The 22,137-nt window shown below is 34.4% G+C and overlaps 4 protein-coding genes across 4 annotated transcripts; 2 read left to right on the top strand and 2 right to left on the bottom strand.

The window, feature by feature from the left end:
- Positions 1 to 550: 550 nt before the first annotated feature.
- On the bottom strand, positions 551 to 2,973 carry LOC122583932 (11S globulin seed storage protein G3-like). Its single transcript, XM_043756308.1, has 3 exons — positions 2,664 to 2,973; positions 1,911 to 2,194; positions 551 to 1,525 (listed from the first exon to the last, which is right to left on the bottom strand). Exons 1-3 carry the CDS (start codon positions 2,971 to 2,973, stop codon positions 551 to 553), a joined length of 1,569 nt encoding a protein of 522 aa, XP_043612243.1.
- A 7,081-nt stretch (positions 2,974 to 10,054) lies between these two features.
- On the top strand, positions 10,055 to 11,914 carry LOC122583111. The gene is made up of 3 exons (XM_043755548.1): positions 10,055 to 10,960; positions 11,228 to 11,371; positions 11,684 to 11,914. Exons 1-3 carry the CDS (start codon positions 10,055 to 10,057, stop codon positions 11,912 to 11,914), a joined length of 1,281 nt encoding a protein of 426 aa, XP_043611483.1.
- Positions 11,915 to 13,231: 1,317 nt separating this feature from the next.
- LOC122581869 (11S globulin seed storage protein G3-like) lies at positions 13,232 to 15,756 on the bottom strand. Its single transcript, XM_043754184.1, has 3 exons — positions 15,253 to 15,756; positions 14,635 to 14,918; positions 13,232 to 14,356 (listed from the first exon to the last, which is right to left on the bottom strand). The coding sequence occupies exons 1-3, from the start codon at positions 15,560 to 15,562 to the stop codon at positions 13,349 to 13,351; spliced, it is 1,602 nt and encodes a 533-aa protein (XP_043610119.1). The 5' UTR covers positions 15,563 to 15,756; the 3' UTR covers positions 13,232 to 13,348.
- Positions 15,757 to 19,242: 3,486 nt separating this feature from the next.
- Positions 19,243 to 21,651, top strand: LOC122582503 (probable E3 ubiquitin-protein ligase XBOS34). Its single transcript, XM_043754907.1, has 2 exons — positions 19,243 to 19,346; positions 20,527 to 21,651. Exon 2 carries the CDS (start codon positions 20,547 to 20,549, stop codon positions 21,414 to 21,416), a length of 870 nt encoding a protein of 289 aa, XP_043610842.1. The 5' UTR covers positions 19,243 to 19,346; positions 20,527 to 20,546; the 3' UTR covers positions 21,417 to 21,651.
- Positions 21,652 to 22,137: the final 486 nt, after the last annotated feature.

Genomic DNA, 22,137 nt, shown 5'->3' with positions numbered 1-22,137 from the left:
ACAGAAATCATTCGCCTAGGAGCCACCAGGTTTGGTATCTCATTCATTGCATTAAAGAGTTTATATGAACACAAATCTGATTTGCAAGCTTTAGTGACGTCTAATGATTTCAAGAAAATGTTAAAAATGCCAAAAGCTAGAGATGTGAGACAAACTATCTTTAGAGGACAAAGTTTTGGCAAAATTGTTTAATAACAGTTAAGGTGATGAGTCCAATCTTGTTGAGCTGCGAGTTTATTACTTGTTACTATACATATCACTCATCTGCTTTTATTTTTATATATCTCCAATTTTCAATTTCAACTTTAATTTGTATCGTTAATTCACAAGCAACCAAACTGTAACAATTAAGTGATAAGTATGATAAACTAAACTTGTAAAGGTAAAGAGTTTTCTTACACATAATTAGACAGAAATTAGATGAGTTTATTATAAGTCGTTAAGCGCATAGTATTACTCTTACATTACTTAAAACTCTTATTATTATTATTAATTTACAAGAACTGTCATCATACGCTTTTATTTTAACCTCTCAACGAGCATACTAAACTTAAGCCTCAGCCTTCTGGATTTGTTCCCTGGAATAACCTGGGGTAAGCAAAACAGTCTCGGGCTGGTTATACTTCAAACGTTGAGCCTCTTGTACCGAAATCTGATATGAATTCGCAACCACACCGACGGGCATGCTCCTGATGGCTGACAAACGACCAGCAAGGTTCGAGATCATGGCATTCTCATTTGTCCTGAAAGAAACCCATCTGGCTCCTTGTTGACCAGCTCTCTTGATAACCGCAAAGTTCTGAGGAATGACCACAACTTGTCCTTGGTTAAGTTCGTCATCAAAAACCGAGTTTCCTTCATGGTTCACGATCTGTACCCTCAAGGTTCCGTCTGTTACGTAGACAAGGTTGTGGGCGTTGAATGTGTAGTGTGGGGCCTGAATTGCATTTGGGTAGAGTTCGCCTCGCTCCACGCTGAGTTGGAGTAGTTGAAGGATTGGGAATTTAAAGTTGTTGAGGTTCGAGATTCGACCCGCTTGTGGGTTCACGAAATCGGCGTGGGTTGGGTTGTCAATGTTTTCTTTAACCTTTAAACTACAGATGGTTTCTTCCAACCCGTTTCTACCGGATCCACCTTGTTGTTGTCGCCCCCATGGGTATTGTGGTTGCTGTCCTTGTCCCCTTTGTTGCCCCCATGGGTATTGTGGTTGTTGCCCCCATGGTTGTTGTTGCTGTTGCCCCCATGGCTGTTGTTCTTGTTGGGGACGGATGATTTGAAGTTGGCCTTGTTGGACATTAACAATGTGGCCCCTTTGGTCTCTTTCTCCTTGAAGTTTCTGGGCGGTTTCTTGGTCGACGTTGAATGCTTCTGCGATGAATTCGGTGTCGAATCCTCTGAAGATGTTGCCGGCGTTCTGTTGTTGAGATTGTTGTTGTCGACTCGGACGTTGTTGTTGTTCTCGTGTGTGTTGTCGTCCCTGGAATTGTTGGCTTTGATCTTGTGGGTTACCAGCCAAGAAGAATCTCTAGAAAAATATAATAATGTTAGTCAATCATTTATAAAAAGTTTAATATATATATATATATATATATATATATATATATATATTTGAATTCTTTAATGGTCAGCATTTAAAAAAAACATTTAATATATATTTGAATTCGTTAAAGGTCAAACTTTTCTTGTCCTCTTAACAATATGTAAGTGCTGAGTGTATTAAGTGGCTAAATACATAAATAATGTCTGTATGTATTAAGTAAAATATAAGTAATTAACGGTTATTTTTGTTTATTAAGTCAAAAAAGAAACATGAAATTTGACTGAATGATTAAGTTCTTAACTATTAAGTTCATTAAGTAGAAAGTAAACAAGGCCTTAATGTAATAATGTGTATATATATGTATATATACCCTGTGGTTAGGATCGAGCTGGTTATCGCTGTTCTGAGCATCAAAGAAAACGACAACAACAAGTTCGTTATCACCATCGTTGTAAAGCCAGTGGGCAGCACCAGTGGGAACAGCAACGACATCACCAGGGTACAAGTTCTCTACTTTTTGATGACGATCTTGTTGATCAAATCTCTGGCCCTGTTGCTGGCCCTGTCGCTGGCCCTGGCTAGAAAACTGTTGCTGCTGTGAAATTTCAAAGGTTTCTGGACATCCTGGCAATATAACTCCTTGCACAGCCTTACCTGTATATATAGATCATATAATTGAGACAATAACATATATATATATATATACCTATTAGTTCTTTTTCTTAGAACAATTAATGTTAGTTAATTTCAAAAGAAATTTTAAGTGTTAAGTTTATAACATTGGTTGTCATTTATAAGCCCTTGGGGTGATAGCCTAATGGTTAGAGAATGTTCCATTTTGTTGTTTCTTCTTAGGGGTCAAGGCTTCATGCAAATGTGGTGAGTGGACTGTGGGCCTTAGAACCGCGATACTCATCTACACATGGGAGAGCAAACCTTTTAATTAGGACGTTGCCGGGATTCAAACCCGGTGTGGCCCACCAAAACTGTGGATGTTAGCCAAAAAAAGTTGTCATAAATAAAAAAATATGTATTGGACACTTAAATTTTCAGTACCAGCTGTGATAACAATGTTACACATTGAGACATGTTATATGTTCAAAATATATGTACATATATATACCTTTTTCGACGAAGGCCAAGATGGGGGTGTTGACATAGGAAGGCAAAAGTAGGCCACCAGGTTGGATCCTGTGACGAATAAAGTCGACACCAGCACACTGGAACTGTTGGTTGTTAGCGTCCCAGAACTCGGTCAGACCAGCTTCAGCTTGGACAACATAGTTTGGTTCGAGAGCATCGATGTTTCGAAGCTGACAAACATTTCTTAGTTGTTGCTGCTGTTGTTGCTGCTGTTGGTGTTGTTGCTGGCGAGCAAGGGAAGTGGAAACGAGAAGAAAAAAAGCTAAGAACAAAGAAGCTTTGTAAGCCATTGTTAATTGTTTTGTGGTGGTGTGGCGAATAGAGACTGCATAAGGAGGGTTTTATAGAGGAAATGAAGGAGGAAATGACATGTACGTATGAGGTTATGCCATGAAAATTGTTAACACTTGGAGGAGTGGCAGTATGTATGTGTACAAGTGTGTTTTCTGTATCCATGTTAGTGCTTATCATGAAGAGTAAAATTGAATTGTAATGAACAACGACTCATATTTATGCTAGATACATTTTTTTTTGTTACTAGCTAGTGAGTAAGCTGGTTATTTGTTAGTGTATCTTAGTTTTCTTGGCTAAAATGAATGAAAGTTATGGTAAATTTATGAAGTTTGTCAATGGATTTTATTACATAGATAATCAATTCATTATTGGCTTTTTATCAATGGGTATTAAACTAGTACTAATGGTAAATAAGTAATCTGGATTGAAAAACGTTTACCTTCGAATAGCTGGAGGTCTTGTAAAAAATACGAGATGGGTACCCGCCCAATGCAGCGGTGGTGGCGGCAACGGGTGACGGTGGTGGTAACGATGCGATTATTAATCTAAAAGTAATTGATATAAATGGTATTTTAGTTATTTTATGGTTGATGAATGTATCTTTTGTAAATAATTTTGTTAAGAGTATAGAAATATTTTAGGGATATATTGGATTAATTTAGTGTGTGAGTTAGGAATATGTTGAAAATTAAAGGTATTTTGAGTATTTTAAAGGTAGAGAGTTGAAAAGAGGGGATGGTAGTTTATTTTAAAATAGAGAATAGATATAGAAGTATATAGAGATTCAATCAAATATCAACAATTGAACAATAGAATTAAGATAAATTTACGAAGAAATCAAAAGATTTATTATAGATAACTTATGTTCAAATACAAAAAAAATAAAAATAACTATTAGAGGGAGCAAAAATACAATAATGATCTACATCTAAAATATTTTGGTATTTTCAACATAAAAATGGATTACTTATTCTTATGCTAACCGTTGCAAAGGGATGTTAGTACTCACATGGGTTTTATTTTCAATTATCAGACGTTATAGTTGTAACCCACACATATATTACCCTTCATTTCCAGGATAAAAAACACTTCAGTCCTTCAACTTGATTACATCAAATAGCTACCATCTTGTATATTTTTGTATAGAACCAAAGCTAAGATTTAAGAAACACTGACACTTTAGAACCCCTTACCCACACACAATCTTAGTGACGGATAACTCGAAGAATTCTATTACAAAAAACGAATACAATGAAAACCTTGTTCCAGGAAGCAAAATAAGAAGACTAAAGCATTCATGAAGTGAAGTCTTAAAAAAAAACAAAAGTTGGTTAATAAAGACCGGAACATTTAGTCACACAGAAGGCCTTTCACCCCAAGTGCACTAAATGTGGGTAGCCGGAATGTTAGTCACACCGAAGGTTTTTCACCCCAAGAGCACTAACACGGGCTAAACCAGATTAAAAAAAGAAAAAAAAAAGTAATTGGATGGAACCCCCCTATCTCATGTATCATTTGGTACCCACTAATCCCCCAGCTAGCCCAGTGTCCAGGTAAATCTTAACCACTTAATAATCCCTTGATTATCCCAAGTGTCTTTGGCAAGACTTGAATGCAACAAATAAACTCTTACTCAGAATAATAGAATATAAAAAAAAACTTTCATGAAACTCATCAACCCTTCTTTTTGGAAACCATTCATACGTTTAAGTCTTACCAATCACATCCCTAACATCACGAGGTCTCATTATACTTAATATCATCACTCTGTCGTGCTTTAAATCACCCAAAAGTCAAGTAAATTTTTAAAACCACAATCTATTAGCTCTAGTTCTTTACAACTCTACACTACCTCTGTAATAGACTCAAGGTTGTACGAGCTCTAATAGTAGTTGAACCGAATACACATTCGACGCTACTCTCAAAACTCTCAATGGACCAAAAGTACTTTCTAAAATTTTTTGTCGTAGCTAACAAAGAACTCATATAAATTTGGGCTCTAGTCTTTCTTACTTTAGCCGGATCGAATTTGAAAGCATCATCATAGTTCAACAAGCTCATTTCATGATTGGATATTACTCATATCCTTTTAAAACTAGTAAGCTCAAACTATCCTAATATTATTATGTTCTAACTGGGAAAATACTTTAGGCTCAAAACTATCATGCTTTCCATGTCTCTCATAGCACATGTTTCCCTAAAAAAGTTATCCATAAAGTCATATATCAATCATCAATCTCACGCCTACTCCATCTGAACTTTTCATTATACCAGCAGTTCAGCCAAAAACCAAAATAATATAACAAGCTTTTATACTTTTTACCACAAAACCACCAACATCTCTTTACATCTCCTCTCATTTACTTTCCATTAACCTCGGTTCTAACAGCTAGGATCCAAAACAAACCAAAAGCATTTATCATGCACTAACAGTAGCAAAAGCTCAAAATTACTTTTGATCGTGTTCTCCTAACTTACATACACTTTTAATATCAGATATTGTTGAAAGAACCCCAACGGTCATAAGAGATAGATGCACACCTGCAAGAGCTCAAAAGAGTCATTGCAATCGAGCATCTTGAATAACTATAAAACAACTACAATAACTATAAAACAACTACACATGAAGAATCGGAAATCAAGGGAGTAAGGATATGTGAATTATGAGCACACATAACCAAGAGTATGACACAAACAACCAACCAACTGAAGCAAACAGAAGAGCAAGAGCAAGATTAAAAAAAAAAAAAATTTAAAGATTTAAGATTATACATAGATTAGCTCAAAACTAAAAATAAAAAAGACCTCCCTATTTTTTATATCTATAGAACTTACATGAAAATGTTATTTATTTTTTATTTTTTTTTAATTTATAGAATTGACTCACTCTGCTCCACTCAGATGCAAACCAAACAAACACAAACACTTCAATATACTCAAATTCTTCCCATTCAATCTTGTAGTTAGATACAACAATTGAATATCAAAATAAACAATTGAATATCAACAAAAGTATTTAACAACACGATTGAAGAGGCAAGCCGAAAAATAAAGAAAAAATAGGTATACAAAATACTTCCCCGAACACCAAAGTTTAGATGTTGTAAGCATAATATGCAAAGAAAAACAACTCAACATGTCATAATCAAAACATAATCTTTCCAAGCAAGAATAGAACACAACAATATCATCATAAATGTCTGAAACAACATCGGACGTATACTAAACAATTAGAATTGAGAGAAATATATATACTAATCCAACTTAACCAAAAACTTTTACAACATCACAAGGTAAAAAACAAAACATGCAAAGAACATGAAGACTATTTTGAGTTAAGAGAAACTTTTATGACATTATCACAAAATAGGGACAATTTTAACCCAAGCCAAACATCCATCAATAACGTAAAGAAAAAAAACCTAATCATTTTTTACATCAATTTGGATTACAATCTCATAGTCAACAAGATAACATATATGATCCAATGAATTGCCCTAAACAATAATCGTACTAGTCGGATCCAAAATTACAATAATGATCTACATCTTGAATATTTTGGTAGGTTGTAGGTAAAATAAAATAAGTATTAAAGTAAAACAATAAACAATAGGTTTTTCTTCACTGAAAATCATCGTGCATCATGAAAATCATTGTTCATCATTAGAATACTTGTGTTTTGTGATTCTTCATTCATCAATTTTATCAGATCTAAAGGCATAGACGGAACTTCATTGGGGCAGGGGGCGGGTCCCGCCCCCAAACTTATGATTTCGCAATGAGACTTGTATAACTATTTTAGACCTTAAATCTAACAAAATAGTAGATCAGTTGGCAAAGTGCTTCAAGTATGGTTTTTGACTTTTTGTGATGGAGTTGGCGGGGGTTCCAATCCCTTTACTAGCCCATTTTTTGTTTGAAAGGTAACTTTTATTCGCATTCCCCAACAAATAGTCAAGGGTATATACACATCTTTACAATTACAACAATTCAAATCTACACCAATTGCGCCAACTAGTTATTACATTCTTTTTTCGATTCCTATACCAAAGAAAACCCATTGATCTAATGCTTTGGAAAATTGCCTCCACGTTTAAATGAGTGTTCAAGAAACGCATCTCATTTCTTGTTAACCAAATGTACCAATATGCTATCATAACGATTACATCATTTGATATTTTTTGGTTTGTAACTTTTCCAAAGTACTAACTTGTTGTATACATACATCACTAGTAATAATTTAGGGAAAATGATCCGTACTGCACACTTTACCTAAGCTTAGGTACTGTCACTTTAAAAAAGTTACAAATTAAACCTTTGAATTTGATAAATATATACAACTCCCTGAATTTTACATAACCTCCCCCTGAATTTTACATAATCTCCCCCTGCTTTACCTAAGATAGGTACTGCATGATTTACCTAACATTCCTCTAATAATTTGATAATTTGTCCTCAAACTTTTCAAAAAAAATATGTCAATAAATATATCTTAAAAACAAAAAATATCTTATAAAGTGATCGTTTTATTACTACAAGTGTAATAAACATTAACGTACGAGAGTAAGTATCCGCGCATTGTGGCGGTAAGATGGTAGGGTGATAAGTCATAGATTATAGGTCATGGAGTGTGATAGCCAAATGCCTTAGTCGTACGGGCACCACCATCGGATTAAAAAATCCGTCAAAAGTATATCGAATGACATCCCTAATGAAAAAACATGAAATTTTAAGAACACTCCTATAATTTTTATAATTTATTGATTTACGGTTTTTGAGGTAAAAGATTATGAATGAATTAGAGAAATTTATGGAGGAGAGAGAAAAACGAGTGGGTAAAATTTGAGGAGAGGGAGAAAAATGAGTGGTTGAGATTTATTCTAAGGGTATTATTAATAAATGATAAGAGTATTTTGGGATTTTTACTTGTGTAAAGTTGAAAAAATAAAAAGAACAAATGCTTTATAATGTAGTAGAGATATCTCTTATATAAATAAAACAAAATTCTTGTGACATCATTTATTTCTAAACAATGCTTATTTGTCATTATCAAGCTTCTTCATATTAATTATTTCTTTTTTATTATCTTGATTTATGACATCATCTTATTTGAAGTTTAAATTATTTTTTAATTGGTTTATAATTTATTTCTTTTATAGCTTAAGTTTCATGTAAATTAAAATGTAACTATCTAATTTATTTTTTCTTGAAACGACTATTTGTCAATTTTTAAAAATAGTATCACCATTTCTTTTCGTTTAGATATTATCAATTAGCTTGAGTATATTAAATACAAAATAATTATTGTGACATCATCATTTTATAAAAATAGTTTATTTGTCATATCCTTTTTATTATCTTGATTTATGACATCATCTTATTTAATGTTTAAATTATTTTTAACTGATTTATAATTTATTTATTTTCTAGCTTAAGTCTCATGTGATTAATTAAAGTTTAATTATCTAACTTATATTTTTCTTGAAACGACTATTTGTCAATTTTTAAAAATAGTATCAACATCTTTTTTCGTCTAGATATTATCAATTGCCTTAGTATATTAAAGAAAAGACAATTGTTATGACATCATCATTTATAAAAATAGTTTATTTGTCATCTCTAAATTATATCTTAAAGTATAGTATTTTTTGTTTAACTTACTTAATACTATAAAAAACTTTTATTAATAAGTCCGGGTTGAAATCGGCTTAATTAGCTCGTGTATAAATAAAAGTTCATATTAACTAGTATTAAATCGTTAAATACTTAATAGTTAATAACGTCTAAAGGTCAATTTTTACCACAAACATTTTCACTTTCATCTTCTTACTACAATCTATGTTTATTTATTCTTTTTCTCTTCTCTTTCCCTTCCAAAGTATATTTTCCCCAAATTTCTCAGATATAGATTTCATCAATTAACCAACAAATCAATCCAATTGTTCTAACTTAGAGCGTGTTTGGCCTAGCTTATATTTTGGTGGTTTTTGGCTTTTTTTCCTTTAAGTTTATAAGCTTTTATGTAGTGTTTGGATTAGTTTTTGACTTTTGAAAAGAAAAAAAAAAGTAGGAAAAAGCTAAAAATATTTGATTTTTAGCTTATCAAAAATGACTTATATAAAAACTAAAAACCATAACACCCACACAAAGACTTAAAATAGCTTTTTTACATTAAAAAAAACAATCAAAAAACTGGCCAAAAACCCCCTTTATTTTCGCTTCTTTTTATTAGGATCTATGAATGGTTAATGTTTGTACTTATATCTTCTCCAAGGCTCCATATCTTCCACATCTCTGTATCTACATACTACATTTGCCGGTGGTGGGTTTCCAACTGCTGGAAATAAGGAGGTGCTGTTACAACAGGAAGATATATCATGTGTAAGTTGCCTATTTTCTAATTTCATCGATTAACCAACAAATCAATCCAATTGTTGCAAGTTATTAGGGTGGTTCATGTTTTCAACCTAATTTATTAATTTAAATTCTATGTGTATAAACGTATAATAGATATGCTAAATAATAAATATCGTATGTTAAGTTAAGTTTTCATGATGATAATAAAAATAAGAATAGATGAAGATTTTGAAAATTGAAATAGGTGAAAATATTTGAGACTTTTCTTGCTCCTTATATTCCATATGTTGTTAATTTATATGTACTATAGTACTAATGCCCGTAGGATGTACAGATTGATATTATATATTATATATATATATATATATATATATATATATATATATATATATGTAATTATATAAACAAATCACCATGATGGATCCATATCCATTATATGAACAATTATAGGTAAAAACAAATTCAGCGACTACGAATTCACAATGTAAAACTGAGGCAGCATGCTTATTTCTGCGAGGACGAAGGTAAAGACCTGATTTGCTTGAAACTTTTTTCAATCATAAGTTTGAGATCTGATGAAAAAATAGCTTTGCAGATTATTTTTATTAATAGTCTAACTTTGTTTAAGTACCGGTGTTCGATAGTGTACCACGGGAGCTGATTTGGAAGGCGCTACAAGCGAAAGAAGTTACTGGGAGATACATTAGGGTTATTAGAGATATGTACGATAGGGTGAGGACCGGTGTTCGAACCCCTGTGGGGAACACAGAGCTATTTTCGGTAGAAATGGGCCTACACCAGGGTTCAGCGCTTAGCCCTTACCTTTTTACCTTGATCTTAGATGAGTTGTCAAGTGGTCTACAGGAGGAACTACCGTGGTGCCTGATTTTTGCAGATGACATCGCGCTTATTTCGAGATCGGCGGACGAGCTAAACAGTAGGTTAGAGAAATGGAGAAGAGCCCTTGAAGATAATGGCTTGTGCGTGAGCCGAGAGAAGACTGAATACCTACGATGCGACTTTGATAAGAATGTGAGAAGACAAAATGTTGATGCGGATATTCACATTGGAGAACGAATATTGTGTTCGAAGGAGTCTTTTAGATACCTGGGCTCGGTGATACACAAATCGGGGGAGATCGACGAAGACGTGACACATCGGATTCAAGCGGGGTGGATGAAGTGGAGAGCATCTACTGGAGTCTTGTGTGACAAGAGGATCCCACTAAAACTGAAAGGCAAGTTTTACAGAGTGGCTATTAGACCGACAATGTTATACGGGTCGGAATGTTGGCCGATAAAGAAAACCCAAGCGTCTCGAGTGGAGGTGGCTGAGATGAGGATGCTAAGGTGGACTTGCGGGAAGACCCTATCAGACAGGATCCCTACTGGAGCTTTTAGAGTTGAACTTGAAGTAGGGACCATCATTAACAAGCTAAGGGAAGGACGTTTGAGATGGTTTGGCCATGTTAGGAGAAGGGATCAAACATCTCCACTAAGGAGTGCGGAGGTTATCCACATTGACGGCATACGAAGAAGGGGGAGGCCTAAGATGAGGTGGGAAGATCGATTAGCGAAGGACCTAATAGAGCTTGGCTTGTCGGAGGACATGACATCGGATAGGACGGTCTGGAGAGCTAGGATTAGAGTTGAGGATTAGGTTAGGTTTGAGTGACTAGGACTGCCATCGTCTCATATATTGCTTTGCCTAAGTCTGATTAGCTACGTTGGGTTTCGACCTGACAAGAGAACGGGTAGGTTGATGGAGGTGGAAGCGCTGAATCCCGAATACGCCAAAGGAGCTTCTTGGCAGAGGACGTGGACTAGGAGTGCAAGGCTTATGGGAATAGGTTAAGTAGTCTTTTTAAACTTTGGTTCTTTGTGACCTCCGTAGTGGTTTTTGGCCTTAAGTCTTGATAGGCCTAAATCGAGGGGTGAGGTTACTCTAGCATTTGTTGACCCCAAAAATGTTTTGTCTGTCGGAGGACATGACCTACGAGAGTTTTCAGAGGATTACGCATCTAGGTTAGATTTAGTGGTTTGTGAGAGTTTAGTGCGTGGTCTAAGATCCCTTTAGCTAGACGTCGAAGTTACTTCGTTCCGTAGGTGATTAGCTACCTTTAACTTCTTTGGCCCCTGAATTTCATAGCCATATCCTATATTGATATTATATTAGTCTTGGTTGTTTTCTTACCACATTGTTTGAGTTTCTGGTAGATGACTTTGTCTATTATGCTCTATATTTTTAGGCTGTTTAATATGTTTATTATGGTTGTTAGCATAGATGCACTCTCGAACATGTGATAAGGTATTCCTAGGTCTAATGCTTGCTACTCTCTTCTACTCCCAGGGTAAGGAGACTCTGCAGATAGGTATATCTTTCCATGGAGGTTTTCAGACGACAGGTATGGTATCTAGCCACTTTACACTCCCTCACTTTCTCCCCTTGATGGCCGGAGGTCCTATTGGAAGCAGTCTCTCTACCTTTGGGGTAGAGGCATTGACTGTCTACAGCAAACCTCCCCCATACCCCGCACAGGGATTGGGTCATGTTGTTGTTGTTGTAACTTTGTTTGAGTAGAGAACTGTACGCATTTGTGTAGGTTGCACTTTTTGGAAATCTACAGCCCCCGTGCACTAAAATTATGGGGTCTGTAGTGGAGTTAGGGTGAGTGGTGTGCCATATATTTAGCTTTATACTGAGTATGATATTAAATTTTACAGCTTTGGTAATAACTAATAGGCACACATACAGTCCCCATAATTTGAGTTTATCTTAACATTTACTTACCTTCTCATCTAACATGGTTTGTGCATTAATCCTCTAAATTAGCATCATTTGGTCCATCCACACGACCACACATAATTTCTCTGGCACAAAAGTCCAAATTCCAAACACTCTACGTCTTTATTTTTAGAACCGAAAGGTGCTGCATTTTTTATGGAAATGAACAAGGAATCATTAGGCATGGATGTACAGAATATTTGAAATAATTGGCTACAATGCTTTATTCCATCTTTTTTCGTCCCCGTGGCAACGCACGGGATAACATACTATTTTTACATTAAAAAGGATTACCCATTCTTCTGCTGCTACATTTTTTATATAGAGGGTGAGATATAACCGTTACAAAGGGATATTAGTATCTTCAGCCATTATAATTGTAACCCATATATATTTGACCCCTCATCTTCAAGATAAAAAATACTTTAGTCCTCCAACTTAATTACATCTAAAATCTAATAGCATGTCATCTTGTATATTTTATAGAACCAAAGCCAAGATTACTTCACAATAGGTCCTTCATACATCTAAAATCTAATAGCATGTCATCTTGTATATTTTTGTATAGAACCAAAGCTAAGATTATTTCACAATAGGTCCTTCATAAAAAAATAGAATCCCTAAATTGGTCGGAGCTCCGAAGTTTAATAGTTCTCATTTCTAGTAAATTAGCCGAAGGTACGTCCTTCATCAAACTTAGAAGACTTGGTTGTTCCTTATGCTATATATAGTTGTCTCATATAAGTAAAAGATTGTTATTTGAAGTTTCAAATTCAGATAATGAGGATCAACTTACAATTGTCTGGATGACTAGTCTTTCTTTCAGAAAAATATAACTTGTATAAATTGGTCTAAATAGGATCATTTGAACTTATAACATTTTACATATAAATTTTGAATCCAATCAGCAGTAAATACATATCAGTCATCTGACTATATTTTTCAAGCTCCAATTTTCTATTTCAACTTCGTATGTATCATTAATTACACAACCAACCAAACTGTAAGAATCAATTGATAAGTATGATAAACAAAATTTGTAAATGTGGGAGTTTTTATCATTTTTAGATGTCAGACATTATTAGATAGAAATTAGAATATTAATTAGGAGAATTTAAGCTTTTATTATTACTCTTACATTACATTAAGCTCTTATTACGCTCTTACATTATTTTACAAGAAGTCTCTCATCATCATACATAATTAAGCTCTCGATGTATCATACTACACTTAAGCCGCAGCCTTCTGGATCTGTTCCCTGGAATAACGTCCTGGGGTAAGCAAAACAGTCTCTGGTTGGTTATACTTCAAACGTTGAGCCTCTTGTACCGAAATCTGATACGAATTCGCGACCACACCGACGGGCATGCCCCTGATGGCAGACACACGACCAGCAAGGTTCGATATCATCGCATTCTCATTTGTCCTGAAAGAAACCCATCTGGCTCCTTGTTGACCAGCTTTCTTGATCACAGCAAAGTTCTGAGGAATGACCACAACTTGTCCTTGGTTAAGTTCGTCATCAAAAACCGAGTTTCCTTCGTGGTTCACAATCTGTACCCTCAAGGTTCCGTCCGTTACGTAGACAAGGTTGTGGGCGTTGAATGTGTAGTGTGGAGCCTGGATTGCATTTGGGTAAAGTTCGCCTCGTTCAACGCTGAGTTGGAGTAGTTGAAGGATTGGGAATTTGAAGTTGTTGAGGTTCGAGATTCGACCGGCTTGTGGGTTCACGAAATCGGCGTGTGTTGGGTTGTCAATGTTTTCCTTAACCTTCAAACTACAGATGGTTTCTTCCAACCCGTTTCTACCGGATCCGGATCCACCTTGTTGTCGCCCCCATGGGTATTGTGGTTGTTGTCCTTGCCCCCTTTGTTGCCCCCATGGGTATTGTGGTTGTTGCCCCCATGGTTGTTGTTGCTGTTGGCCCCATGGTTGTTGTTGCTGCTGTTGTGGACGGATGATTTGAAGTTGGCCTTGTTGGACGTTAACAATGTGGCCCCTTTGGTCTCTTTCTCCTTGAAGTTTTTGGGCGGTTTCTTGGTCGACATTGAATGCTTCTGCGATAAATTCGGTGTCGAATCCTCTGAAGATGTTGCCGGCGTTTTGTTGTTGAGATTGGTGTTGGCGGCTAGGGCGTTGATCCGGACGTTGTTGTTGTTGTTGTTGTTGTTCTCGTGTGTGTTGTCGTCCCTGGGATTGTTGGCTTTGATCTTGTGGGTTACCAGCCAAGAAGAATCTCTGGTAAAATATAATTAATAATGTTAGTCAATCATTTATAAAAAGTTTAATATATATTTAAATTCGTTAAGTGTCATCATTTATAAAAAGTTTAATATATATTTGAATTCGTGAAGAATCATCATTTATAAAAAAAATATATATACTCTGTAATATATATTTGAATTCGTTAAGAGTCAGATTTTTCTTGTCCCGGAAAGACTAGTTATAATTAGGTGTCCCCTCAACAATATGTAAATAATTAATGTAATAATATGTGTATATATATGTATATATACCCTGTGGTTTGGATCAAGCTGGTTATCACTGTTCTGAGCATCAAAGAAAACGACAACAACAAGTTCGTTATCACCATCGTTGTAAAGCCAGTGGGCAGCACCAGTGGGAACAGCAACGACATCACCAGGGTACAAGTTCTCTACTTTTTGATGACGATCTTGTTGATCAAATCTCTGGCCCTGTTGCTGGCCCTGTCGCTGGCCCTGGCTAGAAAACTGTTGCTGCTGTGAAATTTCAAAGGTTTCTGGACATCCTGGCAATATAACTCCTTGCACAGCCTTACCTGTATATATAGATCATATAATTGATGAGACAATAACATATATTATATATATAGTTATATACCCATTAGTTTTTTTTCTTCAACAATTTTTAATTAATTACAAAAGAAAGTTTAAGTATATAACGTTAGTTATCATTTATAAAAATTTATGCTGTGGACACTTAAATCTTCAGTACCGGCTCTAATAACAATGTTACACATTTTTACTTGTTATGTGTTCAAAATTACACTTCCGTCCCATATTAAAAATCCAATTTTAATATTATGAAGTATTCTGTTTTCAATTTTAATCATAAAAATATGAGACGGAGGGAGTGTATATATATATATATACCTTTTTCGATGAAGGCCAAGATGGGGGTGTTGACATAGGAAGGCAAAAGAAGGCCACCAGGTTGGATCCTGTGACGAATAAAGTCAACACCAGCACACTGGAACTGTTGGTTGTTAGCGTCCCAGAACTCAGTCAGACCAGCTTCAGCTTGGACAACAGAGTTTGGTTCGAGAGCATCGATGTTTCGAAGCTGACAAACATTTCTTAGTTGTTCCTGCTGTTGTTGCTGCTGTTGGTGTTGTTGCTGGCGAGCAAGGGAAGTGGAAACAAGAAGAAAGAAAGCTAAGAACAAAGAAGCTTTGTAAGCCATTGTTGATTGTTTTTATGGTGGTGTGTGGCGAATAGAGATTGCACAGGAGGGTTTTATAGAGGAAGAAAGTGAAGGAGGAAGTGACATGTATGATGTTATGCCAAGAAAAATGTTAACACTTGGAGGAGTGTCAGTGTTTATGTGTACAAGTGTGTTTTGTGTATCCTTGTTGGCGCTTATCGTGAAGAGCAAAACTGAACTGTAATGAACAATGGCTCATATATATGCTAGATACATTTTTTGTTTTTGTTACTAGTGTGTTGTGGTAAATTCAAGTTGTTTGTTTGTGTCTATAACTCTATATATGTTACATTTTAGTTTTCTTGGCTTAAGTTTAAAGCTTATGGTAAATTTAGGAATTGGTCAATGGATGTGATCAGTTGATTTTTAAAGAAATTTAAAGATATGGTATGAGATTTGAATTGATATGAGCTTTTATGCTACATGTTTTCCAGTACTAAACCACTATCGTAAGGATGGAAGGTTATTTACACAGAAGTTGCTTCAGATGTGTTTATGCTGGGCAATTGGGCATGGAATGTGGTAAATATGGATTATATCGAATAAAGCTATTATATAACATCATACTGAAATTCACATTGAATTAGTTATTAGTTGATAACTTGACCAAACTGCTATTTAGTACACTAAAATTTTCATACTGAAACTTACCAATAGTATTCTTAATGAAACAATAACTTGATGTTGATTTTCGAAAAAAGATATTAGAGTGTTAAACGCGTTATTTTATGTTTTTTCTTTAGTTGTTGGTATTTTAACCTTACTTTCAAAGTTCAACTTATCAACTACTTGTAACATAAAGAGAAGAATTAAAAAATACGAAATATGAAGAATGATATACTTACAAGTTAGATGATCCGAATTTCCAACCCATCATTCACCTCTACCCATTTTGATTTTATTACACTTCCTTCGGTTCCTTGAGACTTGAGAGATTAAAAAATATAAAAGAATTTTTTAATGTTCACAAATAATTAAAAAGTGAGACATGAAATCGGCGTCAGAACTACCTTTGTAATTAGCATAGCACGGTCTACAAGTTCGCTTAATGTGAATTTTTATTAGTGATACGACAAATTAAAAAAATTGGTATAAAAATCAATGTAAAGTACTCTAAACGTTTAAAAGATTATTATATAATAAAATTTGGGGTGTTGGCATCCGATGGATTATAAGTGTGGTATACGAGTTTATCATGAGGGAACACCGCCACCAACACTATTTTCACGGTGTGACAAAGAAAGTGTCGTAAAGTTTACCACATGACAAAATGTGTGGTAAACGTAAGCTTTTGTATTTTGTGGGGTATAATTTGGTTTTTAGTGGGGTTTTTAATAAATGAGGTATAATGTGGTGTGAGATATAGATGAGAGATGAGTTGTCAACAAAATCTTGAAATGTGGTATGAAAAAAGTAAAATAAAAGTAAAGTAATATAAAAAGATTGACGGGGAGTGAGGTATGGAGATAAAAGTGAGAGGTCCAATGTCAACCCCCTTATAGGGCTGTAAATGAACCGAACATTTCATGAACAATTCATGAACCCTTCGGCAGAAAGTTCGTTCGTGTTCGTCGTTTAGTTAAATGAACGAACATGAACGCAAAAATTCGTTCTTTTAGTTAAACGAACGAACATGAACACAACTTCCGTTCGTTCAATTATGTTCTTGAACGATGTTCGTGAACAATGTTCATGAACATCCGTTCATTTATGTTCATGAGCATTCATTCATTTATGTTCGTGAACATTTCATGTTGGCATGTTGCTATATATATATTAATATTAATATAAGTATTATCCTTGATATCTAACTATCTATATACGTAAAATGAAAATTATATACAAATTATGAAGATAGATACTAAATTGATATCAAACCGTAAGATATGTTCACTTTCTAAAGTAGGAAATTTTTCGTAAAACTTTTAGCCGGATCAATAATTTGTAACCTTGAATATGAGGTCTAATATTTCTAACTATATGTTTGTAAGATTTTTAGTTATATATATTTGTTCATTAGTGTTTGTTTGTGTTTGTTCATTTGTGTTCATTCGTTTGAATTCGTTCGTTTGTTTTCATAAACATTCGTTCATGAACACAAATGAACGAACATGAACAAACCATTATGTTCGATCATTTGTTCGTGAACACAACATTATGTTCGTTTATCCGTTCGTGAACCGTGCGTTAAGTTAAACGAGCGAACATGAACAAGCTCTCGTTCGTGTTCGTTCGATTCGTTTACAGCCCTACCCCCTTATAAAGAAATACTTCTGCAACTAAATGGTAAGTAAAAACTAACAAAAGTGCTAATAGTTTAAAATTATTATAAAACGCCAAAAATAGCGAAAAAATTTTAAAATCAACTTAACTTTTAAAATAATCTAGTCGTTAACATTAGGCTATCTGCATCAATTATTGATTATTCTTCCTACAAATATCGGCCGATTCATCTAACTACTATTTATTTTTTCCACAAACATTTTTTATCCACAACAATTACATATTTATCATTCTTACAAACAACCACATAATTCCATATCACATGGTTGGATCAGTAGTAAACACCCTTGCCTCTGGAAACAGGGGTCATGGGTTCGATCCTCATCCCATCTAAAGGTTGGAGGGCCTTTTCTACCATTTAGGTAGAAACTGGAAGCAGCCTCTCTACTTAGGTAGAGATAAGGTTTGCCTACATCTTAACCTCCCCCAAACACCGTTGAGGTATTGGGGCTCAAAACCCGCAGAAAACGGCACTGAGCATTTACTATTACAAGGCTCGTGTTGAAAAATAGTATTTCAATTTAGAAAAGGTCCAAATTCTTGATATATATATATATATAGGAAAAACCAATATGCTGCTAGAAGTATTGAAGAAGCATGTTTCCCCCTCACAAACTCCTCCCATGAAAATCAATATAAAATCCCGCCCTGAAAATCATATATATATATCTACTAATAAACTAAAACAAGATTGACATATTCTTAAAACGACACGTGGCGTAATCCTTGATCGACACATATCTTTTTAATTTATTTATTTTATTAAATTAGTTTTCTTTTAATTATAAATAGATTTAAATTCCTTATTAGACTTATAATTAAACTCTAACTCTTGACTTATTAATAACATATTCAATTTCCTTATTAGAATTATAATTCAACTCTGATTCTTGGCTTATTAATATTACAAAAGGCATAATAACCTTATTTGATTGATCGTTTTCCCATTAATAAATTGTCATTTTCCCCCTCAATTATTCAACTCTTATTATTTATATTACTTATTATAAGTTATTAACAAAAAGTCTTAAAAATTTGGAGTCTACGATCTGAAACATAAGGCTATTTGTCATCATTCACTATGCTTACAAGTTTCGTTTTTGATGTGATTCTAAAAATTTAAGGTAAATATAAACTCTAAATAAACATATATATATATATTATATTTATCATTACCGTTTTTATTATAATTTAGTTTCGATCAGCGGTTTACTTTAACCGTAATTTATCTCATACCAGTGAATGATGTATGAGACATATTCGAATTTCTTTTACATACAATTTATAAAACTACCTTACGGGTATAACTTTTACCTATATATATATTGCCCTAAAAATATCAATTTTGTTAATATATTAGTAGAAAACGATAATTAATCAGAAAAAACATTTGCCAAGTGTTTGGTTGTCTGCAATCCCTATTGATCACAAAGTCACCACCATACTTGTGCGACAAGCTGCGGGCATTAGAGCCTTAGAGGTAATTATTATTTCATGTTCCGTTTATCGAATTATTATCATTATAATTATATGAATATGAATGAACCATATACATCTGTTATCTGTATCTATGTTTTGTCAGTTTTGTGGTCGACCGAAAATTAACAAACTACATTTTACTCATCATGAAAGAATGAAAGATGTATATCTCCTAGTACTCGTGTGTATAAAAAGATATGACTATATGTCATCTTATTCAATTTGCTATTACTTCCTAAAATTATTGACAACTATAAGAAAATCAAAGAATTTGCATTCGGTAGCATAAGTGACCTACTCCGCTATAATATATTCTACCTAGCTAGATTGTTTTCTATTATCTTTTTAACGGCAGATGTAGCTATACTTTTAAATTAGTAGTTAGTTATCTTCGAGGTAGTAATTAAACGCTAATGCTCGATTTGAACCTAACTAGAGCATCCACATGGACCACATGCATTTATGTATTTAGAGTCTGAGTTTGTAAAGTTTATAAGTTTAGGGTCCTAATGTGTAAAGAGTAAAGTTAATAACCACACAGTAGTTATTGGTGGTTTTACGAAATTAGTTATCGAGGGTCGTGACTTTTGGGGAAAGTCACAATGGTAGTTATTTATGAAACGTTGTGACTTTTCATGAAGAGTCACAATGGTTTGTATGTATGTCTATATATATAAGTGTCTATCCATTGTAGAACATAACAAAATTTAGTATATACAAAGAGTGAGTTTGTGTGTGTGAGTTTTTTCACTAGGCATGTTTGATTCGAACCCGAAATGATTCAGATGGGCCAACAGAGATAACCCTATCACATTGTCATATTGACATTATTACACTACCCAGGTTTTTACGATGAATTTTTATTTTTACCCGACTTAAACATTTTAGAATTGAAAAAAAGAAAAAGTAATCCCAATCACGCTTCATTTCGTAGGATATATACTATCAATTGTGCCATTGTCGCATCACATATGATGATCACCCCTAACACGGTGTGGTGTTCACGTGTGATGAAGTCACCATGAGCTCTTACATAAAATCCGGATTGTCAGGGCCAGCAGACTTATAGTCGCCCCAACCTTACCAATTAACATTATCTACCTGTAATTGATAATGCACGTTGCCAAAACTTTTCAATTGGAAAGTGAAACTTCGATTAAATGATATGTTTTTGTTTACAGGTTATTCTTCTCTGGCATCAATGGAGAAGAGAACACCAGCTTTTCTAACTAGTTTATTAAAAAGGTCTCAAAAGTGTGCTACTATGGAAGAAAAAGGTTGGAAGAATACAACAGATAACACCACTTTCAATGGTTGGCGCTTATCTCCTGGTTCAAGTGAACAAATGACAAATGGATGGGCCGATAAGCCACCCGACAGCCACCATAATGGTTGGGGCTTGGGCTCAGCGGGAAAACTTCCCGGAGTAGAAACATCTAGAAATGGATGGACATATGATAAGCCTAAAGATGAGTATAATGAATGGATGGATGATAAGTCTGAAGATGAGTATAATGGATGGGGCTCTGGCTTAGGGGATAAATCTGCAACTCCAGACACAAGTAGCAATGGATGGATGAAGATTGAGTCACTTGCAAATGGGTGGAGTCATGTTGGTCAATCTATAACTTCTAAATCATGTAATAATGTATCAATAAATGAACCGCCTGAAAATGAGCCCGTTAGTACACAAGCAAATATTGATATGGGTACTATTCCATTCACAGTAGTATCAAGACCTTTAGAAGTCGAATCTTGGACTCCTAAACTAGTTCCTTCAGCTCCACCACTTCCTGAAGAGAATTATGAATACCCAATTGCTAATATTTCAGATCATTTGTATTTTGACTCGACAGAGAAAGATGTGGTTTCAATGAATGCAGGCCAGAATGGTGATCCATTATGTGTGGTATGTTGGGAAGCTCGGGTTGAAGGAGCTTGTATACCTTGTGGACATATGGCTAGTTGTATGTCATGTCTACATGAGATTGAATCTAAACAAGGAAGTTGTCCAATCTGTCGTGTGAAGATTGATAAGGTTATAAGGATTTACGCCATCTCAACAAATTAAGCATCTTGGTGTCTTGGCAACATCTTTCATCTAGCACCATCATGACAGAGACGAAACACGTATGCTTACATTAGTCATAGTACAGGTATTCTTGCATACTTGCATACTCGCCTTAATTCGATATAAATGTTATTTTTTAGAACAAACATAGTGCACAATTTACATGGTTGTAATTACTCTACAAAAGGTGATTTGCATATGTAGTTCTTTAGTGAAGAGAAATTATACTGTAGAATCTCTTGTACAAAATGCTCCATACAAACCATTTAGCCTGACAGCAATTCAATCAATATACCGAAAATTTGACACATAGAATTGTGAAGGTGGGCGGGCTAGTTATCTGGTGAGATATTTTTTTCCGTTTATTATATAGTTATAATGATTAAAAGATGGTAATTTTAGCTTAGTAAGCTATGTTATGAGTTAAACAATAACAAGGTTGCCTACATTCACAAATACATTTTGGGTGACTTTGGACCCATTTAACCTATCCATTTTCAGGTAATCTTTTTTTCTATAAGGACATTGCCCTGTTTGAGATCAAATACAATCCAAATCAACCAATTTATAAGCAAGTGATATTTGAATTTGGAATGCAGATAATGAGATTGACTTGATCACTTGGATAATGCTTTGATCATTGTCATTAAGTTGACTCACACAAATGCCTATATTTACACGAATCCTCTTTAGATAATACTAACAAGCAATACTTGGATTT

This window comes from Erigeron canadensis, chromosome 9 (genome assembly GCF_010389155.1).
Source record: "Erigeron canadensis isolate Cc75 chromosome 9, C_canadensis_v1, whole genome shotgun sequence".
Classification (NCBI taxonomy): Eukaryota; Viridiplantae; Streptophyta; class Magnoliopsida; order Asterales; family Asteraceae; genus Erigeron; species Erigeron canadensis.
This window is presented reverse-complemented; position numbering and strand designations above follow the sequence as displayed.

Excerpts from the sequence above, each read along its gene's own strand:
- LOC122583932 (XM_043756308.1), bottom strand. The coding sequence starts at position 2,973 with ATGGCTTACAAAGCTTCTTTGTTCTTAGCTTTTTTTCTTCTCGTTTCC. Across the intron at positions 2,195-2,663 it reads CTTGGCCTTCGTCGAAAAAG|GTAAGGCTGTGCAAGGAGTT; the intron begins GTATATATATGT and ends CTATATATACAG. Across the intron at positions 1,526-1,910 it reads AGCTCGATCCTAACCACAGG|AGATTCTTCTTGGCTGGTAA; the intron begins GTATATATACAT and ends ATATTTTTCTAG.
- LOC122583111 (XM_043755548.1), top strand. The coding sequence starts at position 10,055 with ATGTACGATAGGGTGAGGACCGGTGTTCGAACCCCTGTGGGGAACACA. Across the intron at positions 10,961-11,227 it reads ACATGACATCGGATAGGACG|TGGTTTTTGGCCTTAAGTCT; the intron begins GTCTGGAGAGCT and ends TGACCTCCGTAG. Across the intron at positions 11,372-11,683 it reads CATCTAGGTTAGATTTAGTG|GGTAAGGAGACTCTGCAGAT; the intron begins GTTTGTGAGAGT and ends TTCTACTCCCAG.
- LOC122581869 (XM_043754184.1), bottom strand. The coding sequence starts at position 15,562 with ATGGCTTACAAAGCTTCTTTGTTCTTAGCTTTCTTTCTTCTTGTTTCC. Across the intron at positions 14,919-15,252 it reads CTTGGCCTTCATCGAAAAAG|GTAAGGCTGTGCAAGGAGTT; the intron begins GTATATATATAT and ends CTATATATACAG. Across the intron at positions 14,357-14,634 it reads AGCTTGATCCAAACCACAGG|AGATTCTTCTTGGCTGGTAA; the intron begins GTATATATACAT and ends ATATTTTACCAG.
- LOC122582503 (XM_043754907.1), top strand. The coding sequence starts at position 20,547 with ATGGAGAAGAGAACACCAGCTTTTCTAACTAGTTTATTAAAAAGGTCT.